This window comes from Hyla sarda, unplaced genomic scaffold (assembly GCF_029499605.1).
Source record: "Hyla sarda isolate aHylSar1 unplaced genomic scaffold, aHylSar1.hap1 scaffold_308, whole genome shotgun sequence".
NCBI lineage: Eukaryota > Metazoa > Chordata > Amphibia > Anura > Hylidae > Hyla > Hyla sarda.
Window position 1 is genome coordinate 209811 of NW_026609803.1, and position 24391 is coordinate 234201.

Here is a 24391-nt window from a genome sequence, read left to right on the forward strand (position 1 = left end):
CTCTCCCGCCGGTTTCTCCCTCAGCTCCTGCTCTCCGCACGTGCTTCCTGTATCACATGACGCGCAGCGCGCCCGCGGATTGGCTGTCTCACCCCTCACTTGTTACTGTACATTCAGGACGGGACGCGGTTCTGAGGTAAATGTTATCGGCTCGTCTCACGGGCCACAGGGTGTACGGGGTCCCAAGGTGAACGGGATCACAAGGTGTACGGGGTCCCAAGGTGAACGGGATCACAAGGTGTACGGGGTCCCAAGGTGAACGGGATCACAAGGTGTACGGGGTCCCAAGGTGAACGGGGCCACACGCTGCGACTCCACCGCCCGATCCGGGTGTAGTAAGATGGCAGCTCTTTGTTTGGGTTAAGGCTGTTTCATCCAATAAGTTGCGAGCACCGAGCACTGACCCCGCCCACACCGTGACCGGTGCCGAAGGAGGTGAGTGTGGCCCCTACAGGAAGTGATAGCTACGGGGCCCTCTGGGATCAATCTGTTATCCTCACAGCAGTACATAGAATGTAATGTAATGTCCTCACAGCAGTACAGAGAATGTAATGTAATGTCCTCACAGCAGTACAGAGAATGTAATGTCCTCACAGCAGTACAGAGAATGTAATGTCCTCACAGCAGTACAGAGGATGTAATGTAATGTCCTCACAGCAGTACAGAGAATGTAATGTAATGTCCTCACAGCAGTACAGAGAATGTAATGTCCTCACAGCAGTACAGAGAATGTAATGTAATGTCCTCACAGCAGTACAGAGGATGTAATGTAATGTCCTCACAGCAGTACAGAGGATGTAATGTAATGTCCTCACAGCAGTACAGAGGATGTAATGTAATGTAATGTCCTCACAGCAGTACAGAGGATGTAATGTAATGTCCTCACAGCAGTACAGAGAATGTAATGTAATGTCCTCACAGCAGTACATAGAATGTAATGTAATGTCCTCACAGCAGTACAGAGAATGTAATGTCCTCACAGCAGTACAGAGGATGTAATGTAATGTCCTCACAGCAGTACAGAGAATGTGATGTAATGTCCTCACAGCAGTACAGAGGATGTAATGTAATGTCCTCACAGCAGTACATAGAATGTAATGTAATGTCCTCACAGCAGTACAGAGGATGTAATGTCCTCACAGCAGTACAGAGGATGTAATGTCCTCACAGCAGTACAGAGGATGTAATGTAATGTCCTCACAGCAGTACAGAGGATGTAATGTAATGTCCTCACAGCAGTACAGAGGATGTAATGTCCTCACAGCAGTACAGAGGATGTAATGTCCTCACAGCAGTACAGAGAATGTAATGTAATGTCCTCACAGCAGTACAGAGGATGTAATGTCCTCACAGCAGTACAGAGAATGTAATGTCCTCACAGCAGTACAGAGAATGTAATGTCCTCACAGCAGTACAGAGAATGTAATGTAATGTCCTCACAGCAGTACAGAGGATGTAATGTAATGTCCTCACAGCAGTACAGAGAATGTAATGTAATGTCCTCACAGCAGTACAGAGGATGTAATGTCCTCACAGCAGTACAGAGGATGTAATGTCCTCACAGCAGTACAGAGAATGTAATGTCCTCACAGCAGTACAGAGGATGTAATGTAATGTCCTCACAGCAGTACAGAGGATGTAATGTAATGTCCTCACAGCAGTACAGAGGATGTAATGTAATGTCCTCACAGCAGTACAGAGAATGTAATGTAATGTCCTCACAGCAGTACAGAGGATGTAATGTAATGTCCTCACAGCAGTACAGAGGATGTAATGTAATGTCCTCACAGCAGTACAGAGGATGTAATGTAATGTCCTCACAGCAGTACAGAGGATGTAATGTAATGTCCTCACAGCAGTACAGAGGATGTAATGTAATGTCCTCACAGCAGTACAGAGGATGTAATGTAATGTAATGTCCTCACAGCAGTACAGAGGATGTAATGTAATGTCCTCACAGCAGTACAGAGGATGTAATGTAATGTCCTCACAGCAGTACAGAGGATGTAATGTAATGTCCTCACAGCAGTACAGAGGATGTAATGTAATGTCCTCACAGCAGTACAGAGGATGTAATGTAATGTCCTCACAGCAGTACAGAGAATGTAATGTAATGTCCTCACAGCAGTACAGAGGATGTAATGTAATGTTCTCACAGCAGTACAGAGGATGTAATGTCCTCACAGCAGTACAGAGGATGTAATGTCCTCACAGCAGTACAGAGGATGTAATGTCCTCACAGCAGTACAGAGGATGTAATGTAATGTCCTCACAGCAGTACAGAGAATGTAATGTAATGTCCTCACAGCAGTACAGAGAATGTAATGTAATGTCCTCACAGCAGTACAGAGGATGTAATGTAATGTCCTCACAGCAGTACAGAGGATGTAATGTCCTCACAGCAGTACAGAGGATGTAATGTCCTCACAGCAGTACAGAGGATGTAATGTCCTCACAGCAGTACAGAGGATGTAATGTAATGTCCTCACAGCAGTACAGAGGATGTAATGTAATGTCCTCACAGCAGTACAGAGAATGTTATGTAATGTCCTCACAGCAGTACAGAGGATGTAATGTAATGTCCTCACAGCAGTACAGAGGATGTAATGTAATGTCCTCACAGCAGTACATAGAATGTAATGTAATGTCCTCACAGCAGTACATAGAATGTAATGTAATGTCCTCACAGCAGTACAGAGGATGTAATGTAATGTCCTCACAGCAGTACAGAGAATGTAATGTAATGTCCTCACAGCAGTACAGAGGATGTAATGTAATGTCCTCACAGCAGTACAGAGAATGTAATGTAATGTCCTCACAGCAGTACAGAGAAAGTAATGTCCTCACAGCAGTACAGAGAATGTAATGTCCTCACAGCAGTACAGAGAATGTAATGTAATGTCCTCACAGCAGTACAGAGGATGTAATGTAATGTCCTCACAGCAGTACAGAGGATGTAATGTAATGTCCTCACAGCAGTACAGAGGATGTAATGTAATGTTCTCACAGCAGTACAGAGGATGTAATGTAATGTTCTCACAGCAGTACAGAGGATGTAATGTAATGTCCTCACAGCAGTACAGAGAATGTAATGTAATGTCCTCACAGCAGTACAGAGGATGTAATGTAATGTCCTCACAGCAGTACAGAGAATGTAATGTAATGTCCTCACAGCAGTACAGAGAATGTAATGTAATGTCCTCACAGCAGTACAGAGAATGTAATGTCCTCACAGCAGTACAGAGAATGTAATGTAATGTCCTCACAGCAGTACAGAGAATGTAATGTCCTCACAGCAGTACAGAGAATGTAATGTCCTCACAGCAGTACAGAGGATGTAATGTCCTCACAGCAGTACAGAGGATGTAATGTCCTCACAGCAGTACAGAGGATGTAATGTCCTCACAGCAGTACAGAGAATGTAATGTAATGTCCTCACAGCAGTACAGAGGATGTAATGTAATGTCCTCACAGCAGTACAGAGGATGTAATGTAATGTCCTTACAGCAGTACAGAGAATGTAATGTAATGTCCTCACAGCAGTACAGAGAATGTAATGTAATGTCCTCACAGCAGTACAGAGGATGTAATGTCCTCACAGCAGTACAGAGAATGTAATGTCCTCACAGCAGTACAGAGAATGTAATGTAATGTCCTCACAGCAGTACAGAGGATGTAATGTAATGTCCTCACAGCAGTACAGAGGATGTAATGTAATGTCCTCACAGCAGTACAGAGGATGTAATGTAATGTCCTCACAGCAGTACAGAGAATGTAATGTAATGTCCTCACAGCAGTACAGAGGATGTAATGTAATGTCCTCACAGCAGTACAGAGGATGTAATGTAATGTCCTCACAGCAGTACAGAGAATGTAATGTAATGTCCTCACAGCAGTACAGAGGATGTAATGTAATGTCCTCACAGCAGTACAGAGAATGTAATGTAATGTCCTCACAGCAGTACAGAGAATGTAATGTAATGTCCTCACAGCAGTACAGAGAATGTAATATAATGTCCTCACAGCAATACAGAGAATGTAATGTCCTCACAGCAGTACAGAGAATGTAATGTCCTCACAGCAGTACAGAGGATGTAATATAATGTCCTCACAGCAGTACAGAGAATGTAATGTAATGTCCTCACAGCAGTACAGAGAATGTAATGTAATGTCCTCACAGCAGTACAGAGGATGTAATGTAATGTCCTCACAGCAGTACAGAGGATGTAATGTAATGTCCTTACAGCAGTACAGAGAATGTAATGTAATGTCCTCACAGCAGTACAGAGGATGTAATGTCCTCACAGCAGTACAGAGAATGTAATGTCCTCACAGCAGTACAGAGAATGTAATGTAATGTCCTCACAGCAGTACAGAGGATGTAATGTAATGTCCTCACAGCAGTACAGAGGATGTAATGTAATGTCCTCACAGCAGTACAGAGGATGTAATGTAATGTCCTCACAGCAGTACAGAGGATGTAATGTAATGTCCTCACAGCAGTACAGAGGATGTAATGTAATGTAATGTCCTCACAGCAGTACAGAGGATGTAATGTAATGTCCTCACAGCAGTACAGAGGATGTAATGTAATGTCCTCACAGCAGTACAGAGGATGTAATGTAATGTCCTCACAGCAGTACAGAGAATGTAATGTAATGTCCTCACAGCAGTACAGAGGATGTAATGTCCTCACAGCAGTACAGAGGATGTAATGTCCTCACAGCAGTACAGATAATGTAATGTAATGTCCTCACAGCAGTACAGAGGATGTAATGTCCTCACAGCAGTACAGAGGATGTAATGTCCTCACAGCAGTACAGAGGATGTAATGTAATGTCCTCACAGCAGTACAGAGGATGTAATGTAATGTCCTCACAGCAGTACAGAGGATGTAATGTCCTCACAGCAGTACAGAGAATGTAATGTCCTCACAGCAGTACAGAGAATGTAATGTCCTCACAGCAGTACAGAGAATGTAATGTCCTCACAGCAGTACAGAGAATGTAATGTAATGTCCTCACAGCAGTACAGAGAATGTAATGTAATGTCCTCACAGCAGTACAGAGAATGTAATGTAATGTCCTCACAGCAGTACAGAGAATGTAATGTAATGTCCTCACAGCAGTACAGAGGATGTAATGTAATGTCCTCACAGCAGTACAGAGGATGTAATGTAATGTCCTCACAGCAGTACAGAGGATGTAATGTCCTCACAGCAGTACAGAGGATGTAATGTCCTCACAGCAGTACAGAGAATGTAATGTCCTCACAGCAGTACAGAGAATGTAATGTCCTCACAGCAGTACAGAGAATGTAATGTCCTCACAGCAGTACAGAGAATGTAATGTAATGTCCTCACAGCAGTACAGAGAATGTAATGTAATGTCCTCACAGCAGTACAGAGAATGTAATGTCCTCACAGCAGTACAGAGAATGTAATGTCCTCACAGCAGTACAGAGGATGTAATGTAATGTCCTCACAGCAGTACAGAGAATGTAATGTAATGTCCTCACAGCAGTACAGAGGATGTAATGTCCTCACAGAAGTACAGAGAATGTAATGTAATGTCCTCACAGCAGTACAGAGAATGTAATTTGATGTCCTCACAGCAGTACAGAGAATGTAATGTAATGTCCTCACAGCAGTACAGAGGATGTAATGTAATGTCCTCACAGCAGTACAGAGGATATAATGTAATGTCCTCACAGCAGTACAGAGAATGTAATGTCCTCACAGCAGTACAGAGAATGTAATGTAATGTCCTCACAGCAGTACAGAGAATGTAATGTAATGTCCTCACAGCAGTACAGAGGATGTAATGTAATGTCCTCACAGCAGTACAGAGAATGTAATGTAATGTCCTCACAGCAGTACAGAGGATGTAATATAATGTCCTCACAGCAGTACAGAGGATGTAATGTAATGTCCTCACAGCAGTACAGAGGATGTAATGTAATGTCCTCACAGCAGTACAGAGGATGTAATGTAATGTCCTCACAGCAGTACAGAGAATGTAATGTAATGTCCTCACAGCAGTACAGAGAATGTAATGTAATGTCCTCACAGCAGTACAGAGGATGTAATGTCCTCACAGCAGTACAGAGGATGTAATGTAATGTCCTCACAGCAGTACAGAGGATGTAATGTAATGTCCTCACAGCAGTACAGAGGATGTAATGTAATGTCCTCACAGCAGTACAGAGGATGTAATGTCCCCACAGCAGCACAGATGAGCATCTGGTCTTTGTTTTGTTAACCCCTTAAGGATTCTTTTTTTTGCCCATTTGTCACTCTATACATTAATAACTCTGATGCTTTTACATTTCACTCTGATTCCGAGATTATTATTTTTTTGTGACATTCTACTTGAACATAGTGGTTAATTTTTGCCGATACTTGCATAATTTCTTTGTGAAAAATTCCCAAATTTTATGAAAATGTTGTTTTTTTCTAACTTTGAAGCTCTCTGCTTGTAAGGAAAATGGATGCCAAATGAATTATATATTGATTCACATATACAATACGTCCACTTTATGCATCATACAGGTGATATCTTTATATTATATACAATATATTGTGTCACCATCATACAGGAGATATCTTTATATTATTATATACAATATATTATGTCCCCATCATACAGGAGATATCTTTATATTATTATATACAATATATTATGTCACCATCATACAGGAGATCTTTATATTATTATATACAATATATTATGTCACCATCATACAGGAGATATCTTTATTATATACAATATATTATATCGCCATCATACAGGAGATATCTTTTTATATTATTATATACAATATATTATGTCCCCATCATACAGGAGATATCTTTATATTATTATATTATATACAATATATTATGTCCCCATCATACAGGAGATATCTTTATATTATTATATACAATATATTATGTCTCCATCATACAGGAGATATCTTTATATTATTATATACAATATATTATGTCACCATCATACAGGAGATATCTTTATATTATTATATACAATATATTATGTCCCCATCATACAGGAGATATCTTTATATTATTACCGTATATACTCGAGTATAAGCCGAGTTTTTCAGCACGATTTTTCGTGCTGAAAACACCCCCCTCGGCTTATACTCGAGTGAACTCCCCCACCCGCAGTGGTCTTCAACCTGCGGACCTCCAGAGGTTTCAAAACTACAACTCCCAGCAAGCCCGGGCAGCCATCGGCTGTCCGGGCTTGCTGGGAGTTGTAGTTTTGAAACCTCCGGAGGTCCGCAGGTTGAAGACCACTGCGGCCTTCAACATCATCCAGCCCCCTCTCACCCCCTTTAGTTCTGAGTACTCACCTCCGCTCGGCGCTGGTCCGGTCCTGCAGGACTGTCCGGTGAGGAGGTGGTCCGGTGGGATAGTGTTCCGGGCTGCTATCTTCACCGGGGAGGCCTCTTCTAAGCGCTTCGGGCCCGGCCTCAGAATAGTCACGTTGCCGTGACAACGACGCAGAGGTGCGTTCATTGCCAACGTAATTCTGCGTCATTGTCAAGGCAACGCCTCTATTCCGGGCCGGAAGCGCGGAGAAGAGGCGCCCCCGGTGAAGATAGCAGCCCGGACCACCTCCTCACCGGACCACCTCCTCACCGGACAGCCCTGCAGGACCGGACCAGCGCCGAGCGGAGGTGAGTACTCAGAACTAAAGGGGGTGAGAGGGGGCTGGATGATGTTGAAGGCCGCAGTGGTCTTCAACCTGCGGACCTCCGGAGGTTTCAAAACTACAACTCCCAGCAAGCCCGGACAGCCGATGGCTGCCCGTGCTTGCTGGGAGTTGTAGTTTTGAAACCTCTGGAGGTCCGCAGGTTGAAGACCACTGAGGGCGAATGATGAGAAGAGGATGATGAAGGGGGGGGGGTGTGGGGATGATGAAGGGGGGTGGGGATGATGAAGGGGGATGTGTGGGATGATAAGGGGATGATGAAGGGGGGATGTGCGGGATGATAAGGGGATGATGAAGGGGGGATGTGTGGGATGATAAGGGGATGATGAAGGGGGGATGTGTGGGATAAGGGGATGATGAAGGGGGGATGTGTGGGATGATGACAAGGGGATGATGATGATGAGGATGTTAATGACGGGTCTGGATGATGACAGGGGGGGATGAGGTATTTCCCACCCTAGGCTTATACTCGAGTCAATAACTTTTCCTGGGATTTTGGGTTGAAATTAGGGGTCTCGGCTTATACTCGGGTCGGCTTATACTCGAGTATATACGGTATATACAATATATTATGTCACCATCATACAGGAGACATCTTTATATTATATACAATATATTATGTCCCCATCATACAGGAGATATCTTTATATTATTATATACAATATATTATGTCCCCATCATACAGGAGATATCTTTATATTATTATATTATATACAATATATTATGTCTCCATCATACAGGAGATATCTTTATATTATTATATACAATATATTATGTCCCCATCATACAGGAGATATCTTTATATTATTATATTATATACAATATATTATGTCTCCATCATACAGGAGATATCTTTATATTATTATATCCAATATATTATGTCACCATCATACAGGAGATATCTTTATATTATTATATACAATATATTATGTCTCCATCATACAGGAGATATCTTTATATTATTATATTATATACAATATATTATGTCACCATCATACAGGAGATATCTTTATATTATTATATTATATACAATATATTATGTCACCATCATACAGGAGATATCTTTATATTATATACAATATATTATGTCACCATCATACAGGAGATATCTTTATATTATTATATTATATACAATATATTATGTCACCATCATAAAGGAGATATCTTTATATTATATACAATATATTATGTCGCCATCATACAGGAGATATCTTTATATTATTATATACAATATATTGTGTCACCATCATACAGGAGATATCTTTATATTATTATATACAATATATTATGTCCCCATCATACAGGAGATATCTTTATATTATTATATACAATATATTATGTCCCCATCATACAGGAGATATCTTTATATTATTATATACAATATATTATGTCCCCATCATACAGGAGATATCTTTATATTATATACAATATATTATGTCCCCATCATACAGGAGATATCTTTATATTATTATATTATATACAATATATTATGTCACCATCATACAGGAGATATCTTTATATTATTATATTATATACAATATATTATGTCTCCATCATACAGGAGATATCTTTATAATATTATATACAATATATTATGTCACCATCATACAGGAGATATCTTTATATTATTATATACAATATATTATGTCACCATCATACAGGAGATATCTATATATTATTATATACAATATATTATGTCACCATCATACAGGAGATATCTTTATATTATTATATACAATATATTATGTCCCCATCATACAGGAGATATCTTTATATTATTATATACAATATATTATGTCACCATCATACAGGAGATATCTTTATATTATTATATACAATATATTATGTCCCCATCATATAGGAGATATCTTTATATTATTATATACAATATATTATGTCCCCATCATATAGGAGATATCTTTATATTATTATATACAATATATTATGTCACCATCATACAGGAGATATCTTTATATTATATACAATATATTATGTCACCATCATACAGGAGATATCTTTATATTATTATATACAATATATTATGTCCCCATCATACAGGAGATATCTTTATATTATTATATACAATATATTATGTCCCCATCATACAGGAGATATCTTTATATTATTATATACAATATATTATGTCACCATCATACAGGAGATATCTTTATATTATTATATACAATATATTATGTCACCATCATACAGGAGATATCTTTATATTATTATATACAATATATTATGTCACCATAATACAGGAGATATCTTTATATTATTATATACAATATATTATGTCCCCATCATACAGGAGATATCTTTATATTATTATATACAATATATTATGTCCCCATAATACAGGAGATATCTTTATATTATTATATACAATATATTATGTCCCCATCATACAGGAGATATCTTTATATTATTATATACAATATATTATGTCACCATCATACAGGAGATATCTTTATATTATTATATTATATACAATATATTATGTCACCATCATACAGGAGATATCTTTATATTATTATATACAATATATTATGTCACCATCATACAGGAGATATCTTTATATTATTATATACAATATATTATGTCCCCATCATACAGGAGATATCTTTATATTATTATATTATATACAATATATTATGTCCCCATCATACAGGAGATATCTTTATATTATTATATACAATATATTATGTCACCATCATACAGGAGATATCTTTATATTATTATATACAATATATTATGTCACCATCATACAGGAGATATCTTTATATTATTATATACAATATATTATGTCACCATCATACAGGAGATATCTTTATATTATTATATACAATATATTATGTCACCATCATACAGGAGATATCTTTATATTATTATATTATATACAATATATTATGTCACCATCATACAGGAGATATCTTTATATTATTATATACAATATATTATGTCACCATCATACAGGAGATATCTTTATATTATTATATACAATATATTATGTCACCATCATACAGGAGATATCTTTATATTATTATATACAATATATTATGTCTCCATCATACAGGAGATATCTTTATATTATTATATACAATATATTATGTCACCATCATACAGGAGATATCTTTATATTATTATATACCGCTCCCGGCACTTCTTCAGGTCACGCCTCTCCAGGTGAACGAGGGTCAGGTAAATACTTCCTGTAACCCTACGTCACCAGGACAGGGCGTATACAAACATGCACTACGAAATTGCAGGGTGCAAACACTTAATAAAACATCATTAAAAACATATACATATATAGAGATATACAGAACGACCATATACATAAACGAGCGTTTAAAGGAACATAAATTGTCAATATCGGAAAATACTCTGAAAAAAACTCCCTCAGGAAAAGACGTTCATGTCAAGCCGATCATTCAGACCGAGGTTTCCCTCCGCAGTTGTCCGAATGATCCATCTTGCTTCGGCTTGCAATAGGCGTCTCTTACTGTCTGTGCCCTGAATCAGGGATATCTTTTCTATACCTGTATATTTAAGAGCTTTAATATCTCCTCTATTCTTCTATTACATGTGCGATTAATCTAGGGCTCCTTTTCTTAGTGACCATAGATCTAGCGTGTTCCCTGAAATGCACATTCATAGATCTAGTGGTGCAATCTATATAAAATCGCTTACAGGTACAAAAAATCGCGTATACGACATTCGTTGTTTTGCAGCACATCATGCTTTTTTTTGTATAATTCTTAACCCCTCCTAAGGACAAGTCCTTATTTATGCATACATAGTGGCACCAATTACAGGTGCCACATCTATGCATACCTGAGGGTAATGATCTATTTAACCAGTTTTCTTGATTAGGTTTTTCTTTAAATGCTGTTTTCACTAATAGATCTTTTATGTTCTTACACTTTTTGAATGCTACAATTGGTTTCTGGTCAGTGTATTCAGCTAGGTCCGCATCATTTTGAACCAGGAACCAATTGTCGCTTATGGCTTTCCTTATTTTAGTTGCCATGGGGCTAAATGAAAAAGAAAACGTAAAACGTGAACTTTCTACCCTTTCCATCTTTTCTATCTTTAGTTCAGTATTGTGCACTGATGTAAGCGTAGCATTACCTGAAGTAACCTGTCTGTTTTCAAATACACTCCTCCTCCTTTGTTGTAAATTTTTCTTCCACCAACTAATAGTTCTTTCCTATTTCGATTTAAGGCTCTCTGTAATGATTTTTCTAAGAGGCTTTTGGGGTACCCTCTATTTATCAATCGGTTTAGCAAATCATTTGCTTGCAACAAAAAATCTTCATCTCTGCTGTTAATACGCCTCAGTCGCAAAAACTGTCCGTATGGGACTGCTTTCTTGACGTGCTCGGGGTGGTAGCTATCGTAATGTAACAATGCGTTGCACGCAGTGGGTTGCGATAACCTTTAGTAACAACGCTGTTTTCTTCCACCACCACGAGCACGTCAAGGAATTCCAACTCCCCCCATCCTATCTTAGAAGTGAACGACAGGTTCATATTATCGATGCCATTTAATTCACCCACAAACTCATTGAACTCTAACTCTGTCCCAGTCCATACGATAAAAATATCGTCTACAAAACGATAACTAGCAACGAACCTCAAAAAGTGGTTGGAGCTGGAGAATATAAATTTCTTTTCGAACATAGCGACATATAAATTCGCTAGGGTGCAAGCTATGGGCGTACCCATGGCAACACCACCTACTTGTTTATACCAGGTCTCACCGAATTTAAAGGTGTTGCAGGTTAGGATCAAATGGATGGACTCGCAAACGAATTCTATATAGCTAGAAGGCTTGTCTGAATCCTGCAATAGTTCACGAACGGCTGCTACACTCCTCTCCTGAGGGATACTTGTGTAAAGGCTTTCAATGTCTAGGGACAATAGAATACCATTGGGTGGCCAATTCATGCCCTCCAATGCCAACAAAAACTCGTTTGTGTCCTTGACCAGGCCAGGTATCTCCTTCAGGAGAGGGTGCAGCAGCCAATCTATGTACCTAGAAAGGGGTTCCATCAGTGACCCCACCCTGGAGACAATAGGTCTCCCGGGTGAGGACACCAACGTCTTGTGCGTCTTTGGTAAAAAGTACCAATTCGCCGGTTTTGGGTTTAATGGTAGAAGTTTTTCAGCAGTCTTTTTTGATAAAACTCCCTTCTCCACACTTATTCGTAAAAATGACTGTAACCTTGATGACATTTTAATTAACGGGTTAGAGGGAAGTATCACATATGATTTCTCATCTTTTAACTGCCTATTAGCTTTCTCCTAAGTAGTATTCTTTACTCATGAGCACTATGTTACCCCCTTTATCCGATTTCTTTACAATAATATCCTCTCTCTTCCTTAAAACTTTCAATGCCTGTTTTTCTTTATTTGATAAATTCGGAGGATCTTGGGGGTAACAAAGTGCTCTCATGTCCTCCAGGACACGTTTTTGGAATAGATTGATACCACTACCTGCAAAAATAGGGGGGCAAAAGGAGGATTTTACTCCTCTTGTGAATTCAGAATGCTATTATCTACCTGAGGAGACTCTTCTAATAAAAAATCTGTAAGGTCATTTAAACATGCCATATCTGTCTCTTCTTGTATATTATAGAATCCCAAAGGACCAATACTTACAGGGGTTTCCCCCTCTAATCTAGTATTCATTTGCATTTTATTATGAAAAAACTTTTTTAGATTCAATTTTCGGGTGGCTTTGAATAGGTCAACCAGAAAGTCGACCATGTCAAAGTCATCCGTGATGCAATAATTCAAACCCTTACAGAGTACAGAGCGCATATCATCATCAACTGTTAACGTAGAAAGATTAATAATGGAAAGGTTGCCCGTCACATCTAGTGTCTCCAGGACACGTTTTTCCTTTTTAGTCCTGCCCCGTCCCCTCCTCGTCCTTTTCCTCCTAAAAGGGGGGGGGGGGGGGGGCTGATGTTCCTGGTGTACTTTCTTTGCGGCTATTGCTGCTTTCTGAGCCGCTGGAATCTGACTCTGTTGTCCAGAACTCCGTCTTTTTGCCACGTTTTCCCTTCCCCTTTTTGGGGCGTCTTTTTTCTCATCAAAATCAATTTTATCTCGAAGAAACTTGTCCCTTTTAGTGTCCTTTAACACTGCTGGTAAAGTGGTGAGTCTTTTTTCCAGTCTATTCATAAAAGTAGCAAACTGTGCATCATTCAATCGATTCCCCAGCTCACTTTCGGCTTTAGATAAATCTGAGATTATAACATCATATTCCTTTTCATGCCTTTTGATTACAAGATGCATCATTTTCAATGAATAGTCCAGATGTACTTTGTCCCATTCATGAACGAATTCCATATCGTCCCCATATAGGGACGGTTCTTTATAATTTCTAAGTCCAAGTGGGACTCTATTACATTCAGCATAGGAGCGTAGAGACTTCAAAGACCAAAATAATCTTTTCTCTCTTTCAGACAAAATTGACACCTTATGTTCCAAATTTTTCACGCTCATAACTTGCAATATATCTTGGCTGTTACATTCCATAAAGAAAGTGTCAGCACCCTGACGCCCCGCATTAAAGGCACCTCCCGAGCTGTCCATCGCATTACTGGCTGAGTCGTCCGACTCCATCTTTGCTGAGATGTGTGCAAACTTCAACTACACTTCTTCCGTGCTCAAGCCCGAAAGAGTTAAATCTCCAATCGCAAGACTTAGCAGCAGATAGCGGGCATTGGTCCTGTGTAGTTAAGCACTTCAATCCGCGGTGCAGCCTAGCGATTAGGTTCGGTCCCAGACCCTCTCCCCGTCACACCCTGGTGCTACTACCCGCAGAGAAGAAGCAACTTCTAATACAACACAAGAAAAGAAAAGCGGGGGCACTCACGTATCGGTGATCAGGTAACAGGCTTCTTTATTTCAACGGTGCAGGTACAATAGTGGGGCGTCAGGAGACGATAGCTATTTCGTGCCGCTCCCGACACTTCTTCAGGTCACGCCTCTCCAGGTGAACGAGGGTCAGGTAAATACTTCCTGTAACCCTACGTCACCAGGACAGGGCGTATACAAACATGCACTACGAAAGTGCAGGGTGCAAACACTTAATAAAACATCATTAAAAACATATACATATATAGAGATATACAGAACGACCATATACATAAACGAGCGTTTAAAGGAACATAAATTGTCAATATCGGAAAATACTCGGAAAAAAACTCCCTCAGGAAAAGACGTTCATGTCAAGCCGATCATTCAGACCGAGGTTTCCCTCCGCAGTTGTCTGAATGATCCATCTTGCTTCGGCTTGCAATAGGCGTCTCTTACTGTCTGTGCCCTGAATCAGGGATATCTTTTCTATACCTGTATATTTAAGAGCTTTAATATCTCCTCTATTCTTCTATTACATGTGCGATTAATCTAGGGCTCCTTTTCTTAGTGACCATAGATCTAGCGTGTTCCCTGAAACGCACATTCATAGATCTAGTGGTGCAATCTATATAAAATCGCTTACAGGTACAAAAAATCGCGTATACGACATTAGTTGTAGTTTTTTTTCGAGTATTTTTCTGAGTATTTTCCGATATTGACAATTTATGTTCCCTTAAAGAAGAAGTATCATGGACCAAGTCACAAATTTTTTTTTCTATCATGTGAAAGTGCATGAGCTCACCATTCTGACAATCTGCTCCTCATGTATCTCACCCTCTCCCTTCTCCTGCAATCCCCTCTGAAAGATCGCTACTTCCTGGTCCATGGAGCTCCCTGACTTCCTGTCTCCCATAATGCCTTTCAGTTCATCACAGAAGTAGCCCAGCCTAGACCAGTGCTTCCTAACCAGGGTGCCTCCAGCTGTTGTGAAACTACAACTCCCAGCATGCCTGGGAGTTTTAGTTTTGCAACAGCTGAAGGCACCCTGGTTGGGATACACTGACCTAGACACTGATCACTTTAACAGCAGGCTCAGTGTTTCCCCTCCCCCTGCTTCTATTCTCAGGACATCCTTCTTTCAGACTGACCTGCTGTCAGATTGTGATCAGTGCAGGGGAGAGCAGGGATCTCCCCTCCCCCTCTGCTTCTTCTCGGGACATCGTTCTTGCTCTTATAAACACGGAGCTGGCTGTCAGATGCTTCCCTGCCGAGGAGATGAAGACGCTTGCTCAGCTCACTGGGGCTTCTATGATTGGCTGAAGCTGCACATGGGAGGTGCCCTGGCCGTGCACAGAGCGTGGTTGAGCTGCAGGCAGCACACAGAACTATGGGAAATTGTGACATCACGGCCCCCAGCATAATGCAGCTCAATGGGGGGGGGGTCGCAAGCCATCAGAACAGGGAGCTGCTGAACTTCCTCTGAACAAAGAAGCTAGAAAAACAGGTTTTACATCCAAGATGGGTAAAGTCAGTGATTTACAAAGTGATAGAACTTTTGCTTCTGCATTTAAAACACAATACTTTTTCTACATGGGACTTCTCCTTTAAACGCTCGTTTATGTATATGGTCGTTCTGTATACCTCTATATATGTATATGTTTTTAATGATGTTTTATTAAGTGTTTGCACCCTGCACTTTCGTAGTGCATGTTTGTATACGCCCTGTCCTGGTGACGTAGGGTTACAGGAAGTATTTACTTGACCCTTGTTCACCTGGAGAGGCGTGACCTGAAGAAGTGTCGGGAGCGGCACTAAATGGCTATTGTCTCCTGACGCCCCGCTATTGTACGATTGTACCTGCACCGTTGAAATAAAGAAGCCTGTTACCTGATCACCAATACGTGAGTGCCCCCGCTTTTCTTTCCTTGTGTTGTATTAGAAGTTGCTTCTTCTCTGCGGGTAGTAGCACCAGGGTGTGACGGGGAGAGGGCCTGGAACCGAACCTAATCGCTAGGCTGCACCGCCGATTGAAGTGCTTAACTACACAGGACCAGTGCCAGCCATCTGCTGCTAAGTCTTGCGATACAATATATTATGTTGGCATCATTAAGTTGAGATGTTTTTACTTTTTGAAGACATCAGAGGCTTCAAAGTTTAGCAGCAATTTTCCAAATGTTCATGCAAAATTCAAAATCGAAATTTTTCAGGGACCTGTTCAGTTTGAAGTGAATTTTAAGGTCTGTATTTTAGAAATACCCCCTAATGGACCCCATTATGAAAACTGCAACCCTCAAAGTATTCCAAATGACATTCAGAAAGTTTGTTAACCCTTTAGGTGTTTCACCGGAATAGCAAGAAAGTGGATGGGAAACTTCAATATCTTCATATTTTACACTAACATGTTCTTGTAGACCCAATTTTTTCATTTGTACAAGGGGTAAAAGGAGAATAAGACCCCCCCCCCCCCACTACATTTTTAACCCTATTTCTCTCGAGTAAGGAAATACCTCATATGTGGATGTAAAGTGCTCTGCAGAATTTGAGAATTTGGTTGGAATAGAAGTAAGAGGCCATGTGCATTTACAAAGCCCCCGTGGTGCCAGAACAGTGGACCTGCTTCCCCCACATGTGACCCCATTTTGGAAACGACACCCCTCGCAGAATGTCATAAGAGGTGCAGTGAGCATTTACACCCTACTGGCGTTTTACAGATCTTTGAAACAGTGGGCTGGGCAAATGAAAATTTAATTTTTCACGGACCACTGTTTCAAAAATCTGTCAGACACCTGTGGGGTGTAAATGCCCACTGCTCCCCTTATTACATTCTGCGATGGGTGTAGTTTCCAAAATAGAGTCACATGTTTGGGGGCAGGGGGAGGTTGGGATCCACTGTTCTGACACCATAGGGGCTTTGTAAACGCACATGGCCTTACATTCCAGCCAAATTCTCTCTCCAAAAGCTCAAAGGGGCCTCCTTCTCTTCTGAGCCCTGTAGTGCGCCCGCAGAGCACTTTACATCCACATATGGGGTGTTTTCATACTCAGAAGAAATGGTGTTACAAATTTAAGGGGTGCTTTTTCTCCTATTACTCCTTGTGAAAATGAAAACTTTTTTATTTTCACTTCCAACTTTAATGAAAATTTGTCAAACAACTGTGGGGTGTTAAGGCTCACTATACCCCTAGTTACATTCCATTAGAAGTGTAGTTTCCAAAACTACACCCCTCAAATCACCAATTTAGGCCTCAAATGTACATGGTGCGTTCTCACTCCTGACCCCTTTTGTGCACCCGCAGAGCATTTTTCGTCCACATATGTTGTATTTCCGTACTCAGGAGAAATTGGGTTACAGATTTTGGGGGTGTTTTTTCCTTTTACCTCTTGTGAAAATGAAAAGTATAGGGCAACACCAGCATGTTAGTGTAAATTGTTTTTTTTTTTTTACACTATCATGCTGGTGTAGACCCCAACTTGACCTCTTCATAAGGGATAAAAGGAGAAAAAGCCCCCCAAAATTTGTAACACAATTTCTTCTGAGTACGGAAATACCCCGTATATGTGTCACTAAACTGTTGCCTTGAAGTACGACAGAGCTCCAAATTGAGATTGTGCAATGCGCATTAGAGACCTAAATTAGGGATTTGCATGGGGCGGACCCGATACAAGCATTACACTTGCTCCCTCTAACAAAAATACCAGTGTTTCCCAAACAGGGTGCCTCCAGCTGTTGTAAAACTTCCAGCCTTCCTAGATAGTCAATGGCTGTCCGGCAATACTGGGAGCTGTTGTTTTGAAACAGCTGGAGGCTCAGTTTTGGAAACAGTGCCGTATGAGACGTTTTTATTGGGGGGCGGGGGGGAGGAGTAACAGTGTAAGGGTGTGTTTATGTAGTGTTTTACTCTTTATTTTGTGTAGTGTTTTTTGGGTACAGTCACATGGGTGGGGGTTCACAGCGAGTTTCCAGCTGGGAGTTTGAGCTTAAAAACTCACTGTAAACCCAACGGTGTGAATGTACCCTGTACGTTCACATTGCAAAACTACAACTCCCAGCATGCACTGACAGACCGTGGATACTGGGAGTTGTAGTTATGCAACAGCTGAAAGCACACTGGTGCGAAACACTGAGTTAAATAACAAACCCTAACCCAGTGTTTCGCAACCAATGAGCCTTCAGCTGTTGCAAAACAAACTCTCAACATGCACTGACAGCCCAAGGGCATTCTGGGAGTTGTAGTTATGCAACCGCTGGAGGCACAACTACAACTCCCAGCATGCCCTTTGGCTGTGCATGCTGGGAGTTGTTGCTAAGCAACAGCAGGAGGCACAGCCTTAGCTCCTGGTGTTGCCCTGGGCCACCGCTGCCGGTGGGATCAGGGGCCCCAGCTGCCGGTGTCTACTCCGACACCCGCTCTCGCCCTCCAGACTTGGGGCGGAGCAGGTGCTGTTAGTGACACCCCCAGCAGGAGTCCTGATTTGTTGGACCCCTCCCTCCCCCAGGGGTTTTCACATGATGCCTGTTGAATGATTTCAGCAGGCATCCCATTCCGGTCCCCGTTTGGCGAGCGAAGGGGACGGAAAACCGCAGGGCGTACCTGTATGACCTGAGTCCTTTAAAGGGGTACTCCGGTGAAAACCTTTTTTCTTTTAAATCAACTGGTGCCAGAAAGTTAAACAGATTTGTAAATTACTTCTATTAAAAAATCTTAATCCTTCCTGTACTTATTAGCTGCATAATACTACAGAGGAAATTCTTTTCTTTTTGGAATTCTCTCTGATGACATCATGAGCACAGTGCTCTTTGCTGACGTCATTATAATAATAATAACTCTATATTTATTGTTGTCCTTAGTGGGATTTGAACCCAAGTCCCCAGCACTGCAAGACAGCAGTGCTAACCACTGAGCCACCATGCTGCTCTTAGCATACATCTGCTATGCACGGTTGCTAAAATGGACAGAGATGTCAGCAGAGAGCACTGTGTTCCAAAAAGAAAGGAATTTCCTCTTTTTTAATAGAAGTAATTCACAAATATGTTTAACTTTCTGGCACCAGTTGATTTAAAAGAAAAAACGTTTTCACAGGAGTACCCCTTTAAGGACTCGGGAACTGGGGCGCACGGGTACACCCTGCGTCCCTAAGAGGTTAAAGGACATCTGCAGCGAATATAACGTATCCCCTATCCACAGGATAGAGGATAAGCGTCTGATCGCGGGGTCTGACCGCTGGGACCCCTCGCGATCTCCCGTGCAGGAGGCGTGTCGGCCGCAGCATGACGTTGCAGCCAAAACACCCCCTCTATGTATCTCTATGGGACAGGCGGGGATGCAGCGTTAATGCCTCCCCACCTCTCCCATAGGGCTTTATTCCCCATACAGCTCTATGGGAGAGGTGGGGAGGCATTAACGCTGCATCCCCGCCTCTCCCATAGATAGTGAGGCCGAACACATGTGCATTAGCCCGCACACAGCGCGGCAATGCCGGGGCACCATTTAGGAGATCGCGGGGTTTCCCAGCAGTCGGACTCCCCGTGATCAGATACAGTTGTTTTTGCTGTAGATGTCCTTTAATTGCCTTGACTTTAGGGCCGCTCACTCATCTGTTGCCCCTGGTGACCTTCAGGGGCCCATTGTCCTTTTCTATTCTTTACAGATGGCGTCAAGCAGCTCTCAGGGATGCCGTGCAGGGAAGCGAGCCAAGAAGCCAGGTAAGAAGCGTCGCCTGCAGCGGGCGCCAAAAGAAGACTACTTTATCCAGCACACTGACAAGGACATGCTGCTCCTCATCCCTAATGAACTGCGGGAAACCGTCAGAGTGGTGAAACGCGTGCGCCGGACTGAGGAGGACGCTGGGGGCCCCATCACTGCCGACTATGGCTGGGGCAGCCTGATGCCCCGTGAGATCATCCACAGGATCTTCCAACTGGTGGTTGGCAGTGAGGGGGCAGTGCCCACCCTGTGCAGGTACATGTGTGAGACCCTCAAATAATGTCTGTCCCCTACTGGGGAGCGTCCTTCTGTGCATCTGAGGTTATATGTAATCTATTGTTCTCTGTCCTTGCCAGGCTGGCGCAGGTGTGTCACCTCTGGCACCAGGTGGCCTATAGCCCAGATCTGTGGCATCAAGTGTCTGTGAGCCGATGCTGGATCCTCCCGACTAACAACGATCCCCCCAATGTTCAGAACAAGGTCAAGAAGACCATAGAGACCCTAATACAACAAAGGTTAGTATGTATGTGTGTTTATATATATGGCTATCCTAGTATATGGGGGGGGTGTGTGTGTGAATTATATATATATATTATAGCCTAGTATATAGGGTATGTATGTGTATATAAGGCTATAGTGTTATCATAGGTGTCAGGTCCGGAAACAGTATATGAGATGTAATTATAAATATATATAATATATGGCTATCCTTGTACTGTATATGGGGTGGGTATGTATGTGTAGGGTTGTAATGTTATCATAGTTGTGTAGCAGTCAGGCATTGTCCACAGGCAGCACATTATCTGCCAGCAGTCAGGCCTCGTCCACAGGCAGCACATCTGTCAGCAGTCAGACCTCATCCACAGGGAGCACATTATCTGCCAGCAGTCAGGCCTCGTCCACAGGCAGCACATCTGTCAGCAGTCAGACCTCATCCACAGGGAGCACATTATCTGTCAGTAGTCAGGCCTTATCCACAGGCAGCACATTATCTGTCAGCAGTCAGGCCTCGTCCACAGGCAGCACATTATCTGTCAGCAGTCAGGCCTCGTCCACAGGGAGCACATTATCTGTCAGTAGTCAGGCCTTATCCACAGGCAGCACATTATCTGTCAGCAGTCAGGCCTCGTCCACAGGCAGCACATTATCTGTCAGCAGTCAGGCCTCGTCCACAGGCAGCACATTATCTGTCAGCAGTCAGGCCTCGTCCACAGGCAGCACATTATCTGTCAGCAGTCAGGTCTCATCCACAGGCAGCACATTATCTGTCAGCAGTCAGGCCTCATCCACAGGCAGCACATTATCTGTCAGCAGTCAGGTCTCATCCACAGGCAGCACATTATCTGTCAGCAGTCAGGTCTCATCCACAGGCAGCACATTATCTGTCAGCAGTCAGGCCTCATCCACAGGCAGCACATTATCTGTCAGCAGTCAGGCCTCATCCACAGGGAGCACATTATCTGTCAGCAGTCAGACCTCGTCCACAGGCAGCACATTATCTGTCAGCAGTCAGGCCTCATCCACAGGCAGCACATTATCTGTCAGCAGTCAGGTCTCATCCACAGGGAGCACATTATCTGTCAGCAGTCAGGCCTCATCCACAGGCAGCACATTATCTGTCAGCAGTCAGGCCTCATCCACAGGCAGCACATTATCTGTCAGCAGTCAGGCCTCATCCACAGGCAGCACATTATCTGTCAGCAGTCAGGCCTCATCCACAGGGAGCACATTATCTGTCAGTAGTCAGGCCTCGTCCACAGGCAGCACATTATCTGTCAGCAGTCAGGCCTCATCCACAGGCAGTACATTATCTGTCAGCAGTCAGGCCTCATCCACAGGCAGCACATTATCTGTCAGCAGTCAGGCCTCATCCACAGGCAGCACATTATCTGTCAGCAGTCAGGCCTCGTCCACAGGCAGCACATTATCTGTCAGCAGTCAGGCCTCATCCACAGGCAGCACATTATCTGTCAGCAGTCAGGCCTCATCCACAGGCAGCACATTATCTGTCAGCAGTCAGGCCTCGTCCACAGGCAGCACATTATCTGTCAGCAGTCAGACCTCGTCCACAGGGAGCACATTATCTGTCAGCAGTCAGGCCTCGTCCACAGGCAGCACATTATCTGTCAGCAGTCAGGCCTGGACCACAGGCAGCACATTATCTGTCAGCAGTCAGGCCTCATCCACAGGCAGCACATTATCTGTCAGCAGCCAGGCCTCGTCCACAGGCAGCACATTATCTGTCAGCAGTCAGGCCTCGTCCACAGGCAGCACATTATCTGTCAGCAGTCAGGCCTCATCCACAGGCAGCACATTATCTGTCAGCAGTCAGGCCTCATCCACAGGCAGCACATTATCTGTCAGCAGTCAGGCCTCATCCATAGGCAGCACATTATCTGTCAGCAGTCAGGCCTCGTCCACAGGCAGCACATTATCTGTCAGCAGTCAGGCCTCATCCACAGGCAGCACATTATCTGTCAGCAGTCAGGCCTCGTCCACAGGCAGCACATTATCTGTCAGCAGTCAGACCTCATCCACAGGCAGCACATTATCTGTCAGCAGTCAGACCTCATCCACAGGCAGCACATTATCTGTCAGCAGTCAGGCCTCGTCCACAGGCAGCACATTATCTGTCAGCAGACAGGCCTCATCCACAGGCAGCACATTATCTGTCCGCAGTCAGGTCTCATCCACAGGGAGCACATTATCTGTCAGCAGTCAGGCCTCATCCACAGGGAGCACATTATCTGTCAGTAGTCAGGCCTCGTCCACAGGCAGCACATTATCTGTCAGCAGTCAGGCCTCATCCACCGGCAGCACATTATCTGTCAGCAGTCAGGCCTCGTCCACAGGCAGCACATTATCTGTCAGCAGTCAGGCCTTATCCACAGGCAGCACATTATCTGTCAGCAGTCAGGCCTCGTCCACAGGCAGCACATTATCTGTCAGCAGTCAGGCCTCGTCCACAGGCAGCACATTATCTGTCAGCAGTCAGGCCTCGTCCACAGGCAGCACATTATCTGTCAGCAGTCAGGCCTCGTCCACAGGCAGCACATTATCTGTCAGCAGTCAGGCCTCATCCATAGGCAGCACATTATCTGTCAGCAGTCAGACCTCATCCACAGGCAGCACATTATCTGTCAGCAGTCAGGCCTCGTCCACAGGCAGCACATTATCTGTCAACAGTCAGGCCTCGTCCACAGGCAGCACATTATCTGTTAGCAGTCAGGCCTCGTCCACAGGCAGCACATTATCTGTTAGCAGTCAGGCCTCATCCACAGGCAGCACATTATCTGTCAGCAGTCAGGCCTCGTCCACAGGCAGCACATTATCTGTCAGCAGTCAGGCCTCATCCACAGGCAGCACATTATCTGTCAGCAGTCAGGCCTCGTCCACAGGCAGCACATTATCTGTTAGCAGTCAGGCCTCGTCCACAGGCAGCACATCTGTCTTGTCCTTATCAGTGTCGTCTCCTCCTCAATCCCTTCAGTTATCTATTGGGGAATCCAGGCCCTCCTGACAACAGTATTCGCTCAGTCACCGTGTTGTAGTGTGCCTTTATTTGTACCTGGCCAAGGCACTCCCATACCATCTTGTTGACTCCACAGCCATAAGGCAACTAATGGGGTGTGCCCAGCCCAGGTGGCGCATACCTCATTGCCATTATTTTGCCAAGAATGCTGTGCTCGCTTTGCACAATCATGTGGAGAGGGTTGGCCATTCCATGCAGTTGTCTGTGAATGGAACAGTGCATGCTACGGTATATACATGGAGTAGTAGCTACAGCCAGGGCCAATACATACATGTATTTTCTCGGTCGCTTCTTCATTGGGGGACACCTAACTGATGGTATAAGCTCTTGCCACTAGGAGGCGCTGACACTAGGAAAAAAAGTCAGCTCCTCCCTGGCAGGATATACCCGCCCACCTGCAGTGAGGTAATCACTAGTGTCAGCTAGGAGGCAAGACACAGGTATGGTGCTCTCCAGACCTGGCCTTTTTTATTATTTTCTAGTTAGGGCTGTTTAGTTAGATTTTTTACTCCCTTTTGTTTCCCTTTTTCAGGTGGGGGTTCAGGAGCATGGACATAAAATACAAAT

General features: G+C 42.9%; 1 protein-coding gene across 6 annotated transcripts in view; it reads left to right on the forward strand.

Annotated features, from left to right (window-relative positions):
- The window catches only part of FBXL6 (F-box and leucine rich repeat protein 6), a 37411-nt gene continuing 13020 nt past the window's right edge, over nt 1–24391 (forward strand). For 2 of the 6 annotated variants that reach the window (XM_056553464.1, XM_056553459.1), the window contains exons 1-3: nt 1–435; nt 20237–20547; nt 20649–20807. In XM_056553464.1, the coding sequence (XP_056409439.1) occupies nt 20237–20547; nt 20649–20807 (470 nt within the window). In that variant the 5' untranslated portion in view covers nt 1–435. Of the gene's footprint in view, nt 436–20206; nt 20548–20648; nt 20808–24391 lie in introns of all 6 variants that reach the window. The other 4 variants (XM_056553461.1, XM_056553460.1, XM_056553462.1 and 1 more) reach the window with 4 other exon arrangements.